This window comes from Panulirus ornatus, chromosome 47 (assembly GCF_036320965.1).
Source record: "Panulirus ornatus isolate Po-2019 chromosome 47, ASM3632096v1, whole genome shotgun sequence".
In the NCBI taxonomy this organism is placed as follows: Eukaryota; Metazoa; Arthropoda; class Malacostraca; order Decapoda; family Palinuridae; genus Panulirus; species Panulirus ornatus.
The window spans coordinates 3,556,123-3,574,612 of NC_092270.1; the positions used below are offsets into that span (position 1 = coordinate 3,556,123).

Genomic DNA, 18,490 nt, shown 5'->3' on the forward strand with positions numbered 1-18,490 from the left:
TATGCATAATCAGTATCAATTTTCCAAACTCAGTAATAATTTCAACCAATCGTTTACCTATCACAAGTCTTTTAACACAATCAAATACATGTTATGCATGATTTTACTCATGTGTTTGCATTCTTTTTACCATCCCTTACAAATTAAAACAAATATCTCCACTTGCTTGTGATTCTGCCACATGTGAAAAGTCACCTACGGCGAGGCCATGTAATCATCTGTTGACTAAAGGGATGACAGTCTCATGTACCAACTTCTCATTCAATAAAATGTCCATTATTTCCTGACTATTGGTAGTAGTATAGACTTGAAACCAAAAGAGGCCCTTCAAAGAAAGGGATCCTGGGTTATAAGAAAAATAATTCCTTACAACTGCATTTACCTTTTGTCATAATGCAGATTTTCATTCCTTTTGCATCACCTCAAATGTAATATATAAGGGTTTCCATTTGCAAGTATATATGCATGCACTTACATGGTCAAGCAGTGACAATAATTTTGCAAAATTTATTTCCACTTATCATACAAGACAGGTTCTACATAATGAAGAACAAGTTTTAACAAATTACTGATCAGATTTTGAAGGTTTAGCTAGCAACAGGATCATTGTGAAGTGGGTGACCTGGCTCAAACTCATGCCATTTTTTATAGCCAACCTGGAAGACAATTGAAAATAAAGTTAAAAATAAAAGAGCACTGGTATATAAATACATATATATATATATATATATAACACTAATGAACAGATTGGCAAACTTCAGAAAGATAACAAGAATTATTGTTTGTAATCAATCCCTTTTATATTACTTTTGTAATCTGATGTGCATCCCTGTATCCCATTCATGAGACACCCTTCTCCTGGTGATGAAGCCGAGATGCTCCGTTAGCTATGCAAGCTTAAGCAACTTTGAAACTAATGTTAGACTTGCTACATGAGCAGAAAAAATATAACCCTCATTCAAAAACCCTCCAGCAATTGGAAAAAAAAGATTAACAGAAGTTGTAGCCATAAATCTACATAAAATGGGTTAGGGCTATAACTGTACAGCCTTACCATGAAGGCAAGAAGGTCAACTGAAGCAAACTAAGTGACTAATGAACCCATTTCAAAGTGATCACCCCTGAGGATGTTTGCAAAAGTACCCTACCCTCACAGGCTACCCTGTGTTAATTTGGAGAGATGATTACAATTATGAATAACACCTTCACTTTACCAGTTACCAATATTACAAATTTATGGATCTGCTGCAACCTTCCTTTAAAGAATACCAGAAGCTTCAAATTGTAAGGGAGATGAAGATGAGAAAGAAATTTATGAAGCAAGGAAAATTAATAACACCAGAGAAAAAAGTTTAAGCTACAGGAACATAAAAGATTACGAGGAATGGGTAAGAAATATTAGTTATGTAGAAGTATACTGAAAGAGTGAATGAAAAGTGAAAGATAACTGGAGTATAAGGATGGACTAAAAAAAAGTCTTGGCAAAAGGAATCATTTAAAGCAAGATCAGGTTCAGTAACTTTGCAAATATACAAAATCATACAATCAGAATACTCAACAGAAAGCAAACCCATTTCAAAGGAAAAGTTTTTTATAACCAAGGTATGATAAAATAAACAGTCAAAAGAAAAACAACAGTGTGGTTTCATTCAGATTTCTATGTGGTACCTTGTGACTGAAGTCCTTTCTGCCCTCCTGCCAGCCTCGCTCTGGTGCTTCATTATAATCAAAACCACCCGAGCCATCCTCAGCCACTCCAAACATCTCATCACGTTCCATGATTTGGTCCCTAGAGAAATGTTAATGCATGATTTACTATTATATGAACAGAAAACAGGGTCAGATTCTTATATATAAAAAAGAATTCTACAGAGCAGAAGGCTTCTCATTAAGGATGTATCTGGGGGCAAATATATATCATGAAAAGGAAGAAAGAACTGAAAGTCACCCAAAGTTACAAGGACAGAGTGGAGTCAATATGTAAAAAAATCTCTACGAAGATTACTTCATGGACATGGCCAAAGAAATCACTATCAAAATTAAAGAAGCTCCTTTATTTTCGTAAGGCAGTAATACCTATGACTTTTTATTCTATTCATCTATACTCTTGTATTTTCGAAAAAAGATTAAAAAATGCTCAAGTAAATAAACCAAAATTATCGTTCTCCTTGTAAAAATACTCTAGCAATTAGATGAAACCAACATAGTATAATAACATATAAACTTGACAATAACCAATACAGTTATCACAAATCATATACTGTACATTAAATACCTTACATCATACAGATTCATGATCTGAATGGCTTACAATAAAACACAGAGCTACTGACAATTAAAGAACGTCACAATTATTTTGGGTTGTATTTACATGGCAACAATCTTCAGCAGCAAGAAAACACTTACCTATATTTACCAGAGATGACTTTCTTGCCTGTGATGGGGTCTGTAACATCACCATATTTGTAAACTTGCTTAATTAAGGAGTGGGTGATCAACTTTGTCCTGTTTTCAGGAAGTTTCCTAGGAAAATAATAAAAAAAACAATCTAATCATTTTAGTAAACCACATTATGTCAGCAGAACTAAATACTAAATGCTGAAAGGTTCAAAATAACCATTAAACTTTCATCAGCTCTGCAAAGCTTTCATCGACTGCAGTCATCAAAGCAAGATCAAAAACAAATTTGATGTGTATCACAAGATGAATAGTTCTTTAATAAATTTACTAAAGACATATGTCAATTTGCCCCAGGCATTCATAAATCAATAACCATGTTTAACCTCTTCTTGCTTCATTTGCCAAGCATAAAGATACTATACATTAATCAACAATAGACAAAATATCAAGTCAATTTATGGATCACAGTTGCCTAACTAGAATCTCTGCGAGACTGGAAAAATAAAATTTTTATTTATAGCAAGGTCCCTATGGGGATAAAAAACCTATTTTTCCCAGACTAATTCTGATTTCCCTTGGTAGTTAAAAGAAAACTTATGTGGCCTCCAACATCCCCTTAAAGCCACATCTTCATACCTTTAACTTTAAATAAGAGTTAGAACTAAACATGACTTGCATTTTCTCTGCATAATGACCCTGTCAATAAACAGCTGAAACCCTTCACATAATTACATACACAAAATTAAACATTTTACATGAAGCTGAAGGGGGTTACTTAATGGAAATCGAGGTTACCCAATACTGCAAATCTATTGCAAACAGATACAGAGATAGGATAGAATTTATCAAGATGGTAATCCCTAGAAATGCCAGTATTTATAGTTTGGGCTTCACAAAATTTTAGGCTTCTTGACAAATTCCCTGGTTTTCATTAGTTTCCTATATGTTCAAACCCCCTGATTTTTCTCTGAATATTTTTCATCATTTTTCCATTTATGCTAGCTTATAGGGACTCTGCTGTACACATCAAAATAAACTTGGTCAGAGCATAAAATGCAAAGAATTTTTTCTTTGACCTAACTATTCTGTACATGTAAAATGAAAATGTGTTACTGACAATTACAAGTAAGGGAATAACCCCAATTCTATCTGCACATGGTGGGAGATATATAACTGGCATTAATACACCCTAAATCAATGAACTTGTACTCAAATTTTCACAGTTCACCAAATGCAAAAAGGGAACCAAAACTAATGTCAGTCTAATGTAAGTCTTATTCTTCAAGCCACACTGTCAAAAAGAGTAAGTGCAACTAGTTCATAAATCTTATTTGTATCTAAATTATTAAATCATTTCAGTGGTTATTTCATTACCTGCCTATGTTTTCTATACATTAGTTATAAATCAACTGTCCTATTATCATGGATTAGTCAAACTGTGCATAAATAAAAGTATATCTTACTTGATCAGCACAATGTCTCCAACTTTGCACTGTTCCTCAGGATCATAGGCAAAGAAGTTCTTATGGCTTGAAAAGTACTGAAAATAGAAAAAGAATCAAGTTCAATGATGTAGAAACTATAATGGTGGGTAATCAATTTTAGTGTGCAGTACCTCTCTCGGTTAGGAAACTTTTATCAACAGGATTCCAGACAATAGAACATGTTTAAAGGGAATTTCATATCTAGAAAATATTCAAAAACACTCATTATGAGAATGAAATAATAGTTGCTAACACATGAAATAGCAATCAAGTATGGAAAAAAAGGAGTGAATTATATGAAACCACACGACAGAAATAAGACATGCACAAAGGAAAATGAGAAGTTATCTAATGTAGAAGTAGGTATGTAATACACTAGTAAAAAATCAAAAGAGCCTAAAAACCTCACCTAGTTTTCAAACCTTTAGAAAAATGTAGCAACATTAAATTGGTCTTCCGCTGGGACTGCATGGCCATTCACCAAGTTGTAACATGATGGGGGAGAGAGAGAGAGAGAGAGAGAGAGAGAGAGAGAGAGAGAGAAACTGGTCTCCAACTGGGGATAGCTTAGCTATTAATTGTGCTGTGCTTGTTAACATTCAGAACTTGATTTAAAGTATGACTGACATATTATGATTAAAATATAACATATCTCCTGACGGCTAGGGAAATTACAAAAGGTTACCATAAGTTCTAATGAATTCTAACAAGTGTATTACTTATTTTTACATTACTTCATCCAATAGTTTCCTCATGTAATGCTAATGGCTTACTCAATAATGTTCAATGAAAAATAATGCTCAGATTCATGCTGTGCAACTGTTACTTTTGTTCTCTAACTACTACATAAGCATTACAGGATAAAATCAATCCCACAGCTAATAGCAATGCAGAGCTAAAACAGACTTTCCCCATCACATAATTTATAAATATGTGATTAGATTAGTTTGTTTTCCAACAATTTGATTAAGGAAATCATACTCGTCAATTAGAGGTAACATTATTTTTTTCGTAATTGTATAGTGTATCTAAAGGGACTGTTGTTTTATGATAAATCACCTGTGGGTAGGGATTTAGAAATTGGGGAAACTTTGAGTTAAACATAAAAGTAGGAGCAAACCGTCTAGAAATCAATAACGCAAACAAACCTTTTCAAAATTTGTCAAAATATACTATTATTAATGTCACCTGTTGAATCTCTCCATAAGGGAATGGCTATTTGCTTGAATTATTTTCCACACTGGGATGAATTTGTGTCCGAATTCTCAGTACACAAACAAAGGGTAAAATTACGAGGTATAATAGCATACCTTTCCTATATACCACCGACAAGGCAAAAATGTTAGCAGTTAAAGAAAATTAGGCATAAATTTGTAAATTCTACTGATTTTTAGAAAAATATCTTCCTAACATTTACACTGATTAGTCCCATATTTTCCCTGGTCTTCACATCCTTCTCCACCATCGTTTATATTATGACATATAAAAGCAGGTTAGATACAATATAAACAGTATAAAGATGTCGAATAAATACATATTAATGAACTTATAACTAGTAGAAATGCTCTCTACTAGTTTTCACCACAAAACCTAATTTCGAATTAGTTTTTATCCTATAACGAAGTAATGATAGCGGGGAGGGCTAAAAAATCATTCCTACCTTCCCTTGGCAACCTACGTTTATGGTTTATAAGATTATGAAAATAAAAATAAGTAATATTTGAATTCCGATGATGGAAAGAGTGTTCACTGTGAGTGTTTAGGCTCACCAAGTGCATGTACTAAATTCAATCACATATAACCAATATACCAGAGGAATGATGACAATGTGTGTGGAACATAGCTACTACTATATTAACCATAGAGGCATATTTCGGCCTCTTATGTGGATCTTAGGAATGTTTCTGCAAGTCTTGATTTATGCTATTGTTTCACCCACTTCAACCTCATGATCTATTATTCTCTTGGAACTGAAAAATTAGTAATCCTAGTTTTAATCACATTTATCAAACATATGTCAACTGATATGAGTTTTATCCAAATCCAGTATTTATTTGTGTTACCCTTAATGTTCTAAATCACGTTTCCCATCAACTTCACTTTCACCACGAAAACATTCATATATGTATCATTTATGTTATTCATTTCCTGTAGTAAGCCTAAATTGGAATTTTTCCACAATTATCAACTGGTTTCTCGTCCCTGCATGTTATTATCCTAATGATAAGGTGTTGTATAGGCTCTAAGAAGCAGTAGTAGCTACAAAGTTACCACTCACCATATTCAAGTTTTTGTCAAATTTCAAACGTTTTACTCGGACCTTAGCAGCATTTGGCGTATTATGTGCAATACACTGACCAATCAATAAAACATTGCGTGCTGCACTGGCTGCCATTTGATCTTAAGTTGTGTTATTACTAGTCGAGATATGGGAAAATTTATTTCAGCAGACGATGTTCCGCCGGTGTAGTGTTTATACTTGAGAATGGAACCTTACGATAATGTGTAACGCAGGAACTTTTATTTCTTTAATTCTACAGATGGCGTTATCTTATATATATATATATATATATATATATATATATATATATATATATATATATATATATATATATATATATAATTCATTTACATACTTGATCGCCGTTTCTCGCATCACTAAAATAGCGCCAGGAAACCGGCTAAAAATGGCCCACCATTCATATGCACATATATACACATAAACGCCCACACACGCACATATACATATGCATACATATCAAATATACGTACATATACACATGTACATACATATTCATACTTGTCTCCAACCATTCCCGGAGCTACCCCTGCTTCAGCGAGGTAGCGTTCACAATCAGTCGCTCGCTGTCATGTGTAATGCTATGAAAACACAGCTCCCTACAGACCTTCACATGTATTACCCCAGACCTTTCACATGCCCTGGTTCAATCCATTGACAGAACATCGACCCCGGGAAACCACATCGTTCCAATTCACTCTATTCCTTGCACGCCACTCGCCCTCCTTTATGTTCAAGCCCCAATCGCTCAAAATCTTTTTCACTTCATCTTTCCACCTCCAATTTGGTCTCCCGCTTCTCATTCTTTCCTCCTTTGACACATCTGTTTTGTCAACATGTTCTTACTCATTATCTAAACACGTCCATACTATCTCAACACACCCTCTTCTGCTCTCTATCTATCTATATGAAGGTGAAATCGCACTTCAGTAAGAGTTCACATAATTCTATCATACATGAATTTTTTCTATTCATGTAGCACGACATGTTTTGTGGAGATAATCCACCTCATCAGGTGCCAGCACTTAAAGTTATTCAAATCCCAAAATCACACTCGATTCCCGCAGTTCGACACCAATCTTTCTAAGCATTGTGCTTGGCCTAGAAAGATTGTTGTTGGACGGCGGGAACCAATTGTGATGTTGGGATTTAAATAATTTTGCAAGGTACTGGCACCTGATGAGGTAGATTGTCTTCACGAAACATGTCGTGCCACATGTATAGAAAAATTGTTAATCAAAACTGCATGAACTACTGAAGTGCGATTTCACCATACTATCATCATCGACAGGTGTGATCATATATATATCTTTCTTTTCTTTCATACTATTCGCCATTTCCCGCGATAGCGAGGTAGCGTTAAGAGCAGAGGACTGGGCCTTTGAGTGAATATCCTCACCTGGCCCCCTTCTCTGTTCCTTCTTTTGGAAAATAAAGATATATATATATATATATATATATATATATATATATATATATATATATATATATATATATATATATATAAAGATATATATATATATTCTTCCACTGCACATAGGGGTAACAATTTATGACAAATATACATTTGCAATCAACAAAGTAAAGTCTTCATCCTATCAAGGTGTTATATATGAAGTATTGTATTACCTGAAATTAAGACTGACGAAGCAATCGCTGCTATTGTAAAGCCCGTTGACTTTGTTTCAGTAGAAGCAGAAAGTGGATACGTTCACATTCATTATATGCTACTATACTTTTTCCTTTGAAGAACAAGGGCTGTTATATCTAGTTAGTTCATTGTAAATTGTGGGTTATCTATTTACGTCGAATGTTGATAATACAACGTTTTTGGGGTGTCCATACACTTTCATACTGTATTCAAAGTGAAACGGGTTGACAGTGCGACGACTTAAGTTTACCATTATTTTCTCAGCAAGAAATTTATAAAAGATAATGCTCTCATTTCAGTCATAAAACACCGTTCAGTTCTGGTCACTACACTTCATCAGAGAATACCTAGGGAAGATACAAAGAGCGATAAAACTAATTTGTCACTCAAATATACGGCACGAAGAAAGATATTTTAAATCATTTCCACAAAAAGAGTTCAGACTTCTCGGAGAGATAATGGGTAAGTACCAAATAATTTCGACTTCCTTCGCATTACAATGAATCGGGATAACGGCATGTTGTTGCAGGGAAAGAAATGCAAAACAAATGTAGGCAATATCTTTTCGCCTGTAAAGTTGTAGAATACTGGAATAATTCAGGGCCAAATCCAGCCAGACCTCATATTTGACAGATTCAGTTTTCATACTTATTAATATCGGTACATCTTGAAAACTTATTTTTTTCACGAAGTACATCGCACTGGGATGGTTCATAGATTAATGTGAAAGGCAAATGAAAGAAGGGAGCAAACACAGACAACAAAGATACAACTAACTACAAACACACATCTAAAAACAGAAAATTACTTACAGCTACAAACACAATCTAAAAACTTGAAAATATATAGATAGTTACCTTATAATTCTATGTCTGCTAGTTCCATGCTCCGGGGACGTATCCTAACAAACTTGTCCATGATGGCACATCAGGTTCCACTGCTTAACGTTCTTAAATTGCATGAAAGAACAGTGGCACTTATGATGCACAAATGGGGGAAACTGAGCTGGTGACGACAACGAAGATACACAAGGAATCATATCGTCGAATGGCATATATGCATCTAAGACCGTCTGGAATGAGTTTATTCATGCACTTCGAGAACACATTCAGACTTAGCTGGTAAAATGCTTCAGAAAACACTTTTTCCTCTATCCTGGTGGATGAAACCACGGAAGGCAGCAATATATGGTGACTGAGTTTGGTAAAGTGTGTGAAAGAAGAAAGTTAAGGGTAAATGTGAATAAGAGCAAGGTTATTAGGTACAGTAGGGTTGAGGGTCAAGTCAATTGGGAGGTAAGATTGAATGGAGAAAAACTGGAGGAAGTAAAGTGTTTTAGATATCTGGGAGTGGATCTGGCAGCGGATGGAACCATGGAAGCGGAAGTGAATCATAGGGTGGGGGAGGGGGCGAAAATCCTGGGAGCCTTGAAGAATGTGTGGAAGTCGAGAACATTATCTCGGAAAGCAAAAATGGGTATGTTTGAAGGAATAGTGGTTCCAACAATGTTGTATGGTTGCGAGGCGTGGGCTATGGATAGAGTTGTGCGCAGGAGGGTGGATGTGCTGGAAATGAGATGTCTGAAGACAATGTGTGGTGTGAGGTGGTTTGATCGAGTACGTAATGTAAGGGTAAGAGAGATGTGTGGAAATAAAAAGAGCATGGTTGAGAGAGCAGAAGAGGGTGTTTTGAAATGGTTTGGGCACATGGAGAGAATGAGTGAGGAAAGATTGACTAAGAGGATATATGTGTCGGAGGTGGAGGGAACGAGAAGTGGGAGACCAAATTGGAGGTGGAAAGATGGAGTGAAAAAGATTTTGTGTGATCGGGGCCTGAACATGCAGGAGGGTGAAAGGCGGGCAAGGAATAGAGTGAATTGGATCGATGTGGTATACCGGGGTTGACGTGCTGTCAGTGGATTGAATCAGGGCATGTGAAGCGTCTGGGGTAAACCATGGAAAGTTGTGTGGGGCCTGGATGTGGAAAGGGGGCTGTGGTTTCGGGCATTATTGCGTGACAGCTGGAGACTGAGTGTGAACGAATTGGGCCTTTGTTGTCTTTTCCTAGTGCTACCTCGCACACATGAGGGGAGAGGTGGATGGTATTCCATGTGGCGAGGTGGCGATGGGAATGAATAAGGGCAGTGTGAATTGTGTGCAGGGGTATATATGTATGTGTCTGTGTGTATATATATGTGTACATTGAGATGTATAGGTATGTATATTTGCGTGTGTGGGCGTGTGTGTGTGTACATTGTGTATGGGGGTGGGTTATGCCATTTCTTTCGTCTGTTTCCTTGCGCTACCTCGCAAACGCGGGAGACAGCGACAAAGCAAAATAAAAAAAAATATATAATATATATATATATATATATATATATATATATATATATATATATATATATATATATATATACATATGTGTGTGTGTGTGTGTGTGTGTGAAAATAATCTTTAAGAAAAATATTTCTATTTCTATATACATACCGAGCTCGTGTGTACAGATTTTGCAAGTCTGGTTACGCCTATGAATCATGTTATGAGGAAAAAAAGTAATTAGGTATATATTAGCAAATTTCATCATCATATATATTCAAATCACTCACTGAAATGACACGTTAACTTATTTCATGAAAGTTTGTTTATAATAGATTTATACTCACGTTGGCTTTTCGAAGTAAATATCTCTTCTCGCTTACGTTTCACAGGAATTGTTGACAGTACAACTGCTGGTGGAGGAAGGTGAGGCATTCATAGTCTGGATGTTGATGTTCCTGATATGACCCCGGACTTGAAGGTTAGTCGTATACAAAATTTCCGATAAACCACGGCCAAAAGCTCGCACGAAACTAAACATGTTGAAATGTGACCGATCCCTGTATCAAAATTTGGGAAGGAGGCGACTAGTGAACGATTAAAGCGAAAACTTTCCCGTGACCGATCAACGTACAGCATAGTCATCAGCCCCATCTCCAAGTCCCGCTCCTATTCTCTCCTTACCTTGCGGACGGCCAACTGGCAGATGAAGATAATTCTGCCAAGCTGAGAGTTGACGGTTACTATTAAAGGCTGGTGGGCAGCACGCTGCACAGTTTATCTTTGCGGACAGTATTCTGTTATGTCGATCAAAACATTACACATTGATGACAGTTTTGGTGTGGTTACGAGTCTGACACCAGGTTTATCGAATAACCTTCAGCGTGACAGCTGGTCTGATGGTCAGTTTTGCGACTGTAACACTGCACCGTCCATCTCTGTGGACAGGACTGTCAAAAAATCTTAAAATGAAGCAACTTAAGTGTGGTAGCTGGTCTGACGGTCAGTTTTGTGACATTAACAATGCACTGTCCATCCGTGGACAGTACTTATGTAATGTCAATGAAAACCATTATAAAATGATGCAATCTTCTGTGCGGAAGCTGGTCTGATGGTCAGTTTACTGACATTAACATTGCACTGTTCAGCTCTGTGAACAGTACCTCCGTAATGTCAACCAAAAACATAAAATGAAGCATCTTTTGTGTGGTAGCTGGTCTGATGGTCAGCTTACTGACATTAACATTGCATTGCCCATCTCTGTGGACAGTACCTCTAATATTTTTATTATACTAGATTGCCGTTTCGCGCCCATACACGCAAATATACATACATATGCATATCAACATATATACATAAACATAGACATATACATATATAAACATGTACATATTCATATTTGCTTGCCTTCATCCATTTTCGGAGCAACCCCGCCCCACATGGATACAGCATCGATATCCCCCGCTTCAGCGAGGGAGCGCCAGGAAAACACAAAAAAGGCCACATTCGTTTACACTCAGTCTCTAGCTGTCATGTGTAATGTACCAAAACCACAGCTCCCTATCCACAACCAGGCCCCACAGACCTTTCCTTGGTTTACCCCAGACGTTTCACATGCCCTGGTTCAGTCCATTAACAGCACGTCGACCCCGGTAATGTCACATAAAAAAAAAAAATAAAAATGAAATAAAAAGTGTACTTACCACACAAGAAGCGGCGTCATGGCCCCCGATGTCGATGCGGTCCCTCGATGATGTTTAATCATTTACCTGCAAAGTATAGTAGATGTATATAAGATCAACAATCTTCTTCACTAAATGCAAGGGAATTAAATGAAGACTCGACTCCTCAACAATTTTCCAAGCTTTGTTAAGTTTGTGTTTGGTTAGGTTAAGGTACAAATTTAACCGAGATACACGTTGGGGTCGAATCTACAGGTGATCCGAAGCAAGTCTTCACAATATAAAAGCCAAGTATCTCCATTATAACTGCCTTTTACATGAGTGGTGATGTAAAGCATAACTGCTGGCTCACCTTATCATGGCGGAAGAGGAAACCTTGGCGTCACTCCTGGTGAAGTCCTACTCGGAAGGACCATTCACCGGGGACTACACTGCCTGCAATACGAAAAACGTTACTCTGTTTTCTGCTTTCCTATTTGTAATGTGTTACATTAGAAATATAAAAAATGCATCAGAAAAGTTGATTTTTTACTGGCAATATCCATATATTTGAAACTCTGACCATGTTTTTATACATAGGCACTCTGACCGTAAGGTATTTTATGACCCACAATTAAGTATGGTACTGTAAAAGGAAATTGCAACTGACGAAAGCAAAATAACAGCCAATACGAAAACATGCATTAATTTGCTCTTCTCAGTCTAAAGGCCCTGCATCTGACCACTCAAAACATTTGATACGACCTGAAGGATTTTGTTTTAATATCTATTTTGGAAGGAATGTTCCTCGATTCTTAGCTTTCTAGTAGCTAATACATACATACATATTATATATATATATATATATATATATATATATATATATATATATATATTCGTTTTTTTTTCCCAAAAGAAGGAACAGAGAAGGGGGTCAGGTGAGGATACTCCCTCAAAGGCCCAGTCCTCTGTTCTTAACGCTACCTCGCTATCGCGGGAAATAGCGAATAGTATGAAAAAAAAAAAAATATATATATAATTTTGCCTTCATCCATCACATCATCCATCCTGGCGCCATCCAGCCCCAGAGGAAACAGTGCCGCGTCACTCACTACCCACCGCTTCAGCGAGGTAGCGACCAGGAAAACTGACTTTTGTACATTTACATCAGGGAAACTTATATCTTCCAATATCACGTTCTGCGTTAAATCCATAAGTTGTGTGAAGAACTAGATTTTCCGTTTATACATTAGAACTTCTAAATAATCGGATCATACGCAGGTCCAAGAACCTACTTATATACAAAATCGAAAAAAAAAAACTAGCCATCTTAGGCAAACTGCATGAACAGTGAAACAAAATATTTTATGACGAACCAATGTTTCCGCAAATTTTCAGTCGCTGTGATGTTTGAAAACCCTCCCTATTGTCTAACATCACCTTTCAAAATATTCACATCAAAAGTACCTTTGAGAAACCATATTTAGCACGAGCACTCATTACTGGATATCATTATTCAAATATCTAACCGTTAAACGGTGCTGTACCAATGTAAAACTCCTCGTTATGCATGGATGACAATCATTATCACCGAAAAGAAAAAACTGTGATCGCTTTCCCTGTGATCCATAAACAGCAAATATGGAAAATGAACAGTATTCAACATATGACACGCGAAAAATAACGATATACTCGCGTCACTGACAAAACCCAGTGTTCAGCTTAAGACTTTGTAAATTAATTAAACAAGTGCACCTTACACTTACAATCACCTACTGTTACAACAAATATTACAGGCACCAGTCTGAGCCTTGGACAAAAGTGGAAAACCCAACCATTCCTCTAATTAGGCGCGGCTTCTCCCCATGCCCTCTTCCAGTGCAGCATAAAGAAAAAAAATTATCGCCTGGGATAAGTTGCCACTTCGCATCATAGGCGTAAACACGCTTAGGCAGGGATCATCGTCTTGACGGGAAACATACAGACCAAGAATCCGTCTCGCATCTGATGGACAATTACGTTTGAGCGGTAAGTCTGACATTCTCGCATGTTACAATAAACACCTACTGTAGCCATTTCGTATCGTGTACACGATGACGTTAAGGCGGGAAATTGCCTACACGTATGAGCTGCAATCTCTTTTATCACTTTGGCGACTGGGGAGAAGTTTAACAAAAAGTGAAATGAGCTGCCATCAAAGATCATATGCAAATACGGTTTTTGGAAAGTAAATGGGCCTGAAACGATCTTATTTATTCCACCAAAACTTCACATTGCCAAACAATGGCCTTCGGTGGGTTGGCCATGAGACACAATGTTAATGCCCTAACACTTTGTAAAGTAGTAACTAAAAGATCAGATTAGCTCATCCTAGGTTGTTTGGCGAGTTTTACTAATTTATGTGGGTTCAATTAGGCTGGTTAGGATCAATTAGTCTGGTTAGGTCGGTTGTGTTGGCTGTTACCCTGGCTAGGGTAAGTGACCATTATTTGGGTATTTTGACGTTTTCACACGATTCCTAACCCGCACAATCGATTCCTACTACGAACAAGTAAGCATACATATAAACAATGCATTAATTGATAGTTCCTATTCCTTACTAGATAATTTCTCTTGACACAGGAACTTCTCGTGTTAATTTACCATACTCTAAGTCTTGCTAGGTATAAGGAGGGATTGGTAATCTATTGTACTCTAAGTCTTGCTAGGGATAAGGAGGGATTGCTACCCATTCATTACCAGCGTTACGTAAAAGGTGACTAAAGGGCAAGAGGGTGGTGGAGCTGGAAAGTCTCTTCTTAACTACTACTTCCAAGATTTGTAAAACCTAAACGAAGAAACTTTCCTAAAATGACTAGTCAATTGTTATCGCAAAAGGCATATAAATACTATTCAACATAAAAATCTGCAAATTCTGAAAAAAAAAAAAACATTTAGAGAAATCAACAGCACATAACGCGGGAAGAAATATTCACATAGTGCAACGAAGGTGCCTGTCTCCATGGCTGAAGCAGTTCATATGCAACATCTTTAAATATTCCAAGTACCATAAGTTTACCTCCTTACAACTACAAAATGAAGAGCATAGTAAGAGTGATAAGCAAACAGATGTGCAACAACATGCATGTATCTAAATGAATGAAGTCCGTCATCACAGTCAACTTACCCGACTCCCATAGAGTATATCATTCCACTCAAAAACAATACCTTACATTCAAAAACAACTTTCAGTTCTACTTAGCGTCTACTGTTACTGACTTACCTTTCCAGTGGTCGAATCCAACGTTAGCAGCATTCCCAACATGGCACAATTACACTATACAGGATCATTTCAGTTCGAGTGAGGAAGTTCACGCCTTAACGGACGCTGCTGAGGACAAAATCCCGCGCTCCAGCAAAGGTTTTTGTCTGATTACCTGAGCGCGACTTTGAAAACTTTTTTGGATACCTTTTTTTGAAAATTTCTATACCTGAATATTATTGCATTCATAGAAATATTTCTTAAATCATTCGTATCAAATAAAATTGGAAATCAACTTTGTTAGATTTACATAAAGTTAATCTTTTAAGCACAAGTCAGTGTCAATTCTAATCCCGGAATCACCTAGAATATGAAGAAATTAGGCAAATTAGGAATTATCAAGCAATCTGACATACTGTATGAATAGCTATCATAATCATGATTAAAGTTAATTGCTAGACCTCAGGAAGGAAACAATATCATATTCCAGGGGAACTGAAAGATCTGGGAGGGTAGGATCCCGACGCGTCTCAAATTAGGATCTATGTTTTTTAAGGTGAATTAAAAATATGTTCCACTTATTCATTCATCAGTGCTAAGAAAAGACGCATAAGAATGATCAATAATCTTTATGGTATGTTCATTATTTATTCTGTCCTATGATGGATAAGTTTGGATGTATCTGGTTAAGGTTGACATGACTTTTTGGCGGGAACTTGGCACCCAAGGGTACGCAAAGTGTAAACTGTGAAACAACTAATTTTCTAAGTGTGGTGGAATTTTTGCCGTTATCTAAGCAGGTATGTGGCTAAGTTATGCGTAGAGAATCATAGATTGCTGTGGTGGTATGGGAAATTCCCGGTAGTGAGGATATTGTGGATTTTTGACAGGAATCTGAAGTGTTGATGACTCGGCATCCTTTGAGGGACTATGGCCGTATAAAGTACAATACCTTTTATTGTACAGTAGGTTATGGCCTGCTCCGATATGTCATGGAAGACTGTAATTAGGTCAGAGGATCCCCTTGGGAGGAGAAACTTGCTAGATTAAATCTACCCGGTTCTGTGGAGGGCATGAAATATTTCAAGCTGGAGCTACTGTGCGGATATCGGTGTTAAGCTGGAGGACAAATGTGGGTGCGAGGAAGGGTCGGTTTGACTTAAGTACTCAGGTTGGGTTCTAAAATTGAATTACACAGTAGGGTGATGAGGCAGATTATTGTCGCGAAGTTAAATTTGGAGCAGGACTTAGTGTGACATAGTGGTGCTGGAGTTTAGGGTTAATGTATAAAGTTCATGAATTAGGATAAAAGTGTGTGAAATATTCAACTGACTGACATTACAAGGTTTAGCCACATTGGCCTAAAAGGGTTGTAATGTAAATTAAGAGTCACTGGACATTGTGTTTGTAGCGAACACCCTGGATGTGAGCAGTTTCTAAACTTTGGTTATCTGGACTTTATCAACTGCCAGGGTCATCAGTGCCATCAACGTCAAGTTATCACCTCCAACTGAAAACCACCTTTAGGTATCAAAGATTAAAACTTTCCATTCTCACCGTGTAACCCATAAGAAGGGAAAGATGAAAATAAAAGGAAAACTATTCTGATGGGAAATTCATCTATGCACGCGTAAGACTCGACTGATTTGGCACAGGATCTTGTTAATGACGACCGGCTCACTGGGGTGCCATAACTGGCACAGACCGGGTGTGCGTATTCGGGGTGCCATAACTGGCCCAGACCGGGTGTGCGTATTCGGGGTTCCATTACTGGCATGGAGCATACCGTTTGTAACTAGTATAAAGGGCTTCTTCCAATGTACGTTTTAAAAGCTTTCCAAACGTAAGACTGCAGAGTTATAATTCCTACCTTTGCGTAGAGAATTTTCAGTGTCGAGATTTGATTCATCAATCCTTCAGTGAAAAAATATTAAAGATTTCTGTAAACTCTAAGAACTTAATCTGTCTTAGTAAGGATATGTACAAGATAACCGTCACTTTACAAGTTTTCAAATGTTTCACAGCTGCTGACATGATGTGCATTATCAAGATCTTTCTGTTATGGTGCCTTAGGCTACTGTATATAACGTGGGAGAATTTGTGTAAATATTTCGTTGACCCTAGAGAGGAGGCTGATGTATTTCTATGGTAACCCCCGGTTAGGTGACTAGTTAATGAGGTAGAAGAATGCTTGAGGAAATGTCTGTATCTCACCTGCAACGGCGAGGCTGGCCTCATGTTTCTCAATATTGACCTCTTCAACTTGACGCTGTGATCCTTGAGCACGGCGGTAATATCCTTTACGATGGTACCACCCTTAATTATGTTGGCCTGGCCTTTGACCTCTCCCTTGATCAAGGGAAACTGGCCATCACATCCAAAGGTCGTATCACCATGTTTAAGGGTCATACTGACGTGATCAAGGGTTGTACCGTCGTGCTCAAGGATCGAACCGTCGTGCTTGAGGGTTGAAAAGTTGTGTTAAAGGATCTAATCAATGATCACTCACGTAACGGCGCGCGCGCGTTAGTGTGCGTGCTCGTTTGAATGCCCATTATGGCGTTCGTATGCTGTCATCCGCCTTTATATGCAATAAACACGGGCAATGGTCACACGGAATAAGAATTAAACGTATAGATATCTGCAATCAATCGAATATTTGTACGAAAAAAGTACTGTAGTGCACAAGTAGTGTTGATTGCGTTAACCTGCTTGAATACCGTTATTTGTCGACTGTGATGAATAAAATCATTTTTAGGTATGAGGAAATTAAGATGATTTAGCCATATCGAGGTTCTACAAGATAATTGAATGAAAGAATCTATGATAATATTGATATTACTAATAACTAATAATGATGATAGTAATGATAATCTTGGTTTATTTACAACAAAAGTAGTTGGGGAGAGTTTAGTTATATACATAATGCATGTTTTCCACACTGATTGGGATAACCGTATCGTAACCCATGTGAGGTAACGTGGATTACATGGTAAGTGCAGCGTCATAGTGCACAACTTAGGCCTTCCCTGGATAATACCTGCTCACTCTGGAAGACGTGGCTGTACTGAGGAATTGAGTTAACGTCGAGAAGTCGACGGGATCGATCTGGTTTGAGCCGGCCACCGTACTCACCAGCGGCCTCTCGCGAGTATTATTTTTTTCCCACTCGGACGTGAAGGATGTCTTGTTTCTTAAAATCAGACGTTCATTTGTAAGCCTCATTAGCTTAAACCAAACTTACGTAACATTTCATACCCAAAGTTAACGTAATCTAAATAAGGTTTCGAAATTATTCTTGATAAAAGAAAATAGCTTGTGTTGAATTCACATTAGGAAACAACTCAGGGTAAGGGAAAAATAGCCAGTTAAATGCATATTAGGAAAGAGCTCAAAACAATTAAAACCAGGATAACCAAGGCAAGTATAAAATCATTTT

The 18,490-nt window shown here is 37.3% G+C and overlaps 2 protein-coding genes across 3 annotated transcripts in view; both read right to left on the bottom strand.

The window, feature by feature from the left end:
* The window catches only part of Fcp1 (RNA polymerase II subunit A C-terminal domain phosphatase Fcp1), a 98,185-nt gene extending 82,989 nt beyond the window's left edge, over positions 1–15,196 (bottom strand). Inside the window, exons 1-3 of the mRNA XM_071689478.1 lie at positions 15,073–15,196; positions 12,184–12,266; positions 11,853–11,918 (exon numbers count right to left, since the gene is read on the bottom strand). The gene's annotated coding sequence lies outside the window, so the exon portion shown is untranslated. The remainder of the gene's footprint in view (positions 1–11,852; positions 11,919–12,183; positions 12,267–15,072) is intronic.
* Positions 494–6,713, bottom strand: mRpS17 (mitochondrial ribosomal protein S17). Of its 2 annotated transcripts, none has more exons than XM_071689483.1 (5): positions 6,675–6,713; positions 3,864–3,940; positions 2,407–2,523; positions 1,669–1,789; positions 494–656 (listed from the first exon to the last, which is right to left on the bottom strand). In XM_071689483.1, exons 1-5 carry the CDS (start codon positions 6,696–6,698, stop codon positions 588–590), a joined length of 408 nt encoding a protein of 135 aa, XP_071545584.1. In that variant the 5' UTR covers positions 6,699–6,713; the 3' UTR covers positions 494–587. The 2 variants fall into 2 exon arrangements, with proteins under 2 accessions (XP_071545584.1, XP_071545583.1); XM_071689482.1 differs by lacking the exon at positions 6,675–6,713 and adding an exon at positions 6,163–6,378.
* Positions 15,197–18,490: the final 3,294 nt, after the last annotated feature.

Excerpts from the sequence above, each read along its gene's own strand:
- mRpS17 (XM_071689482.1), bottom strand. The coding sequence starts at position 6,279 with ATGGCAGCCAGTGCAGCACGCAATGTTTTATTGATTGGTCAGTGTATT. Across the intron at positions 1,790-2,406 it reads GTCATCTCTGGTAAATATAG|GGACCAAATCATGGAACGTG; the intron begins GTAAGTGTTTTC and ends ACATTTCTCTAG. Across the intron at positions 657-1,668 it reads GAAAGGACTTCAGTCACAAG|GTTGGCTATAAAAAATGGCA; the intron begins GTACCACATAGA and ends ATTGTCTTCCAG.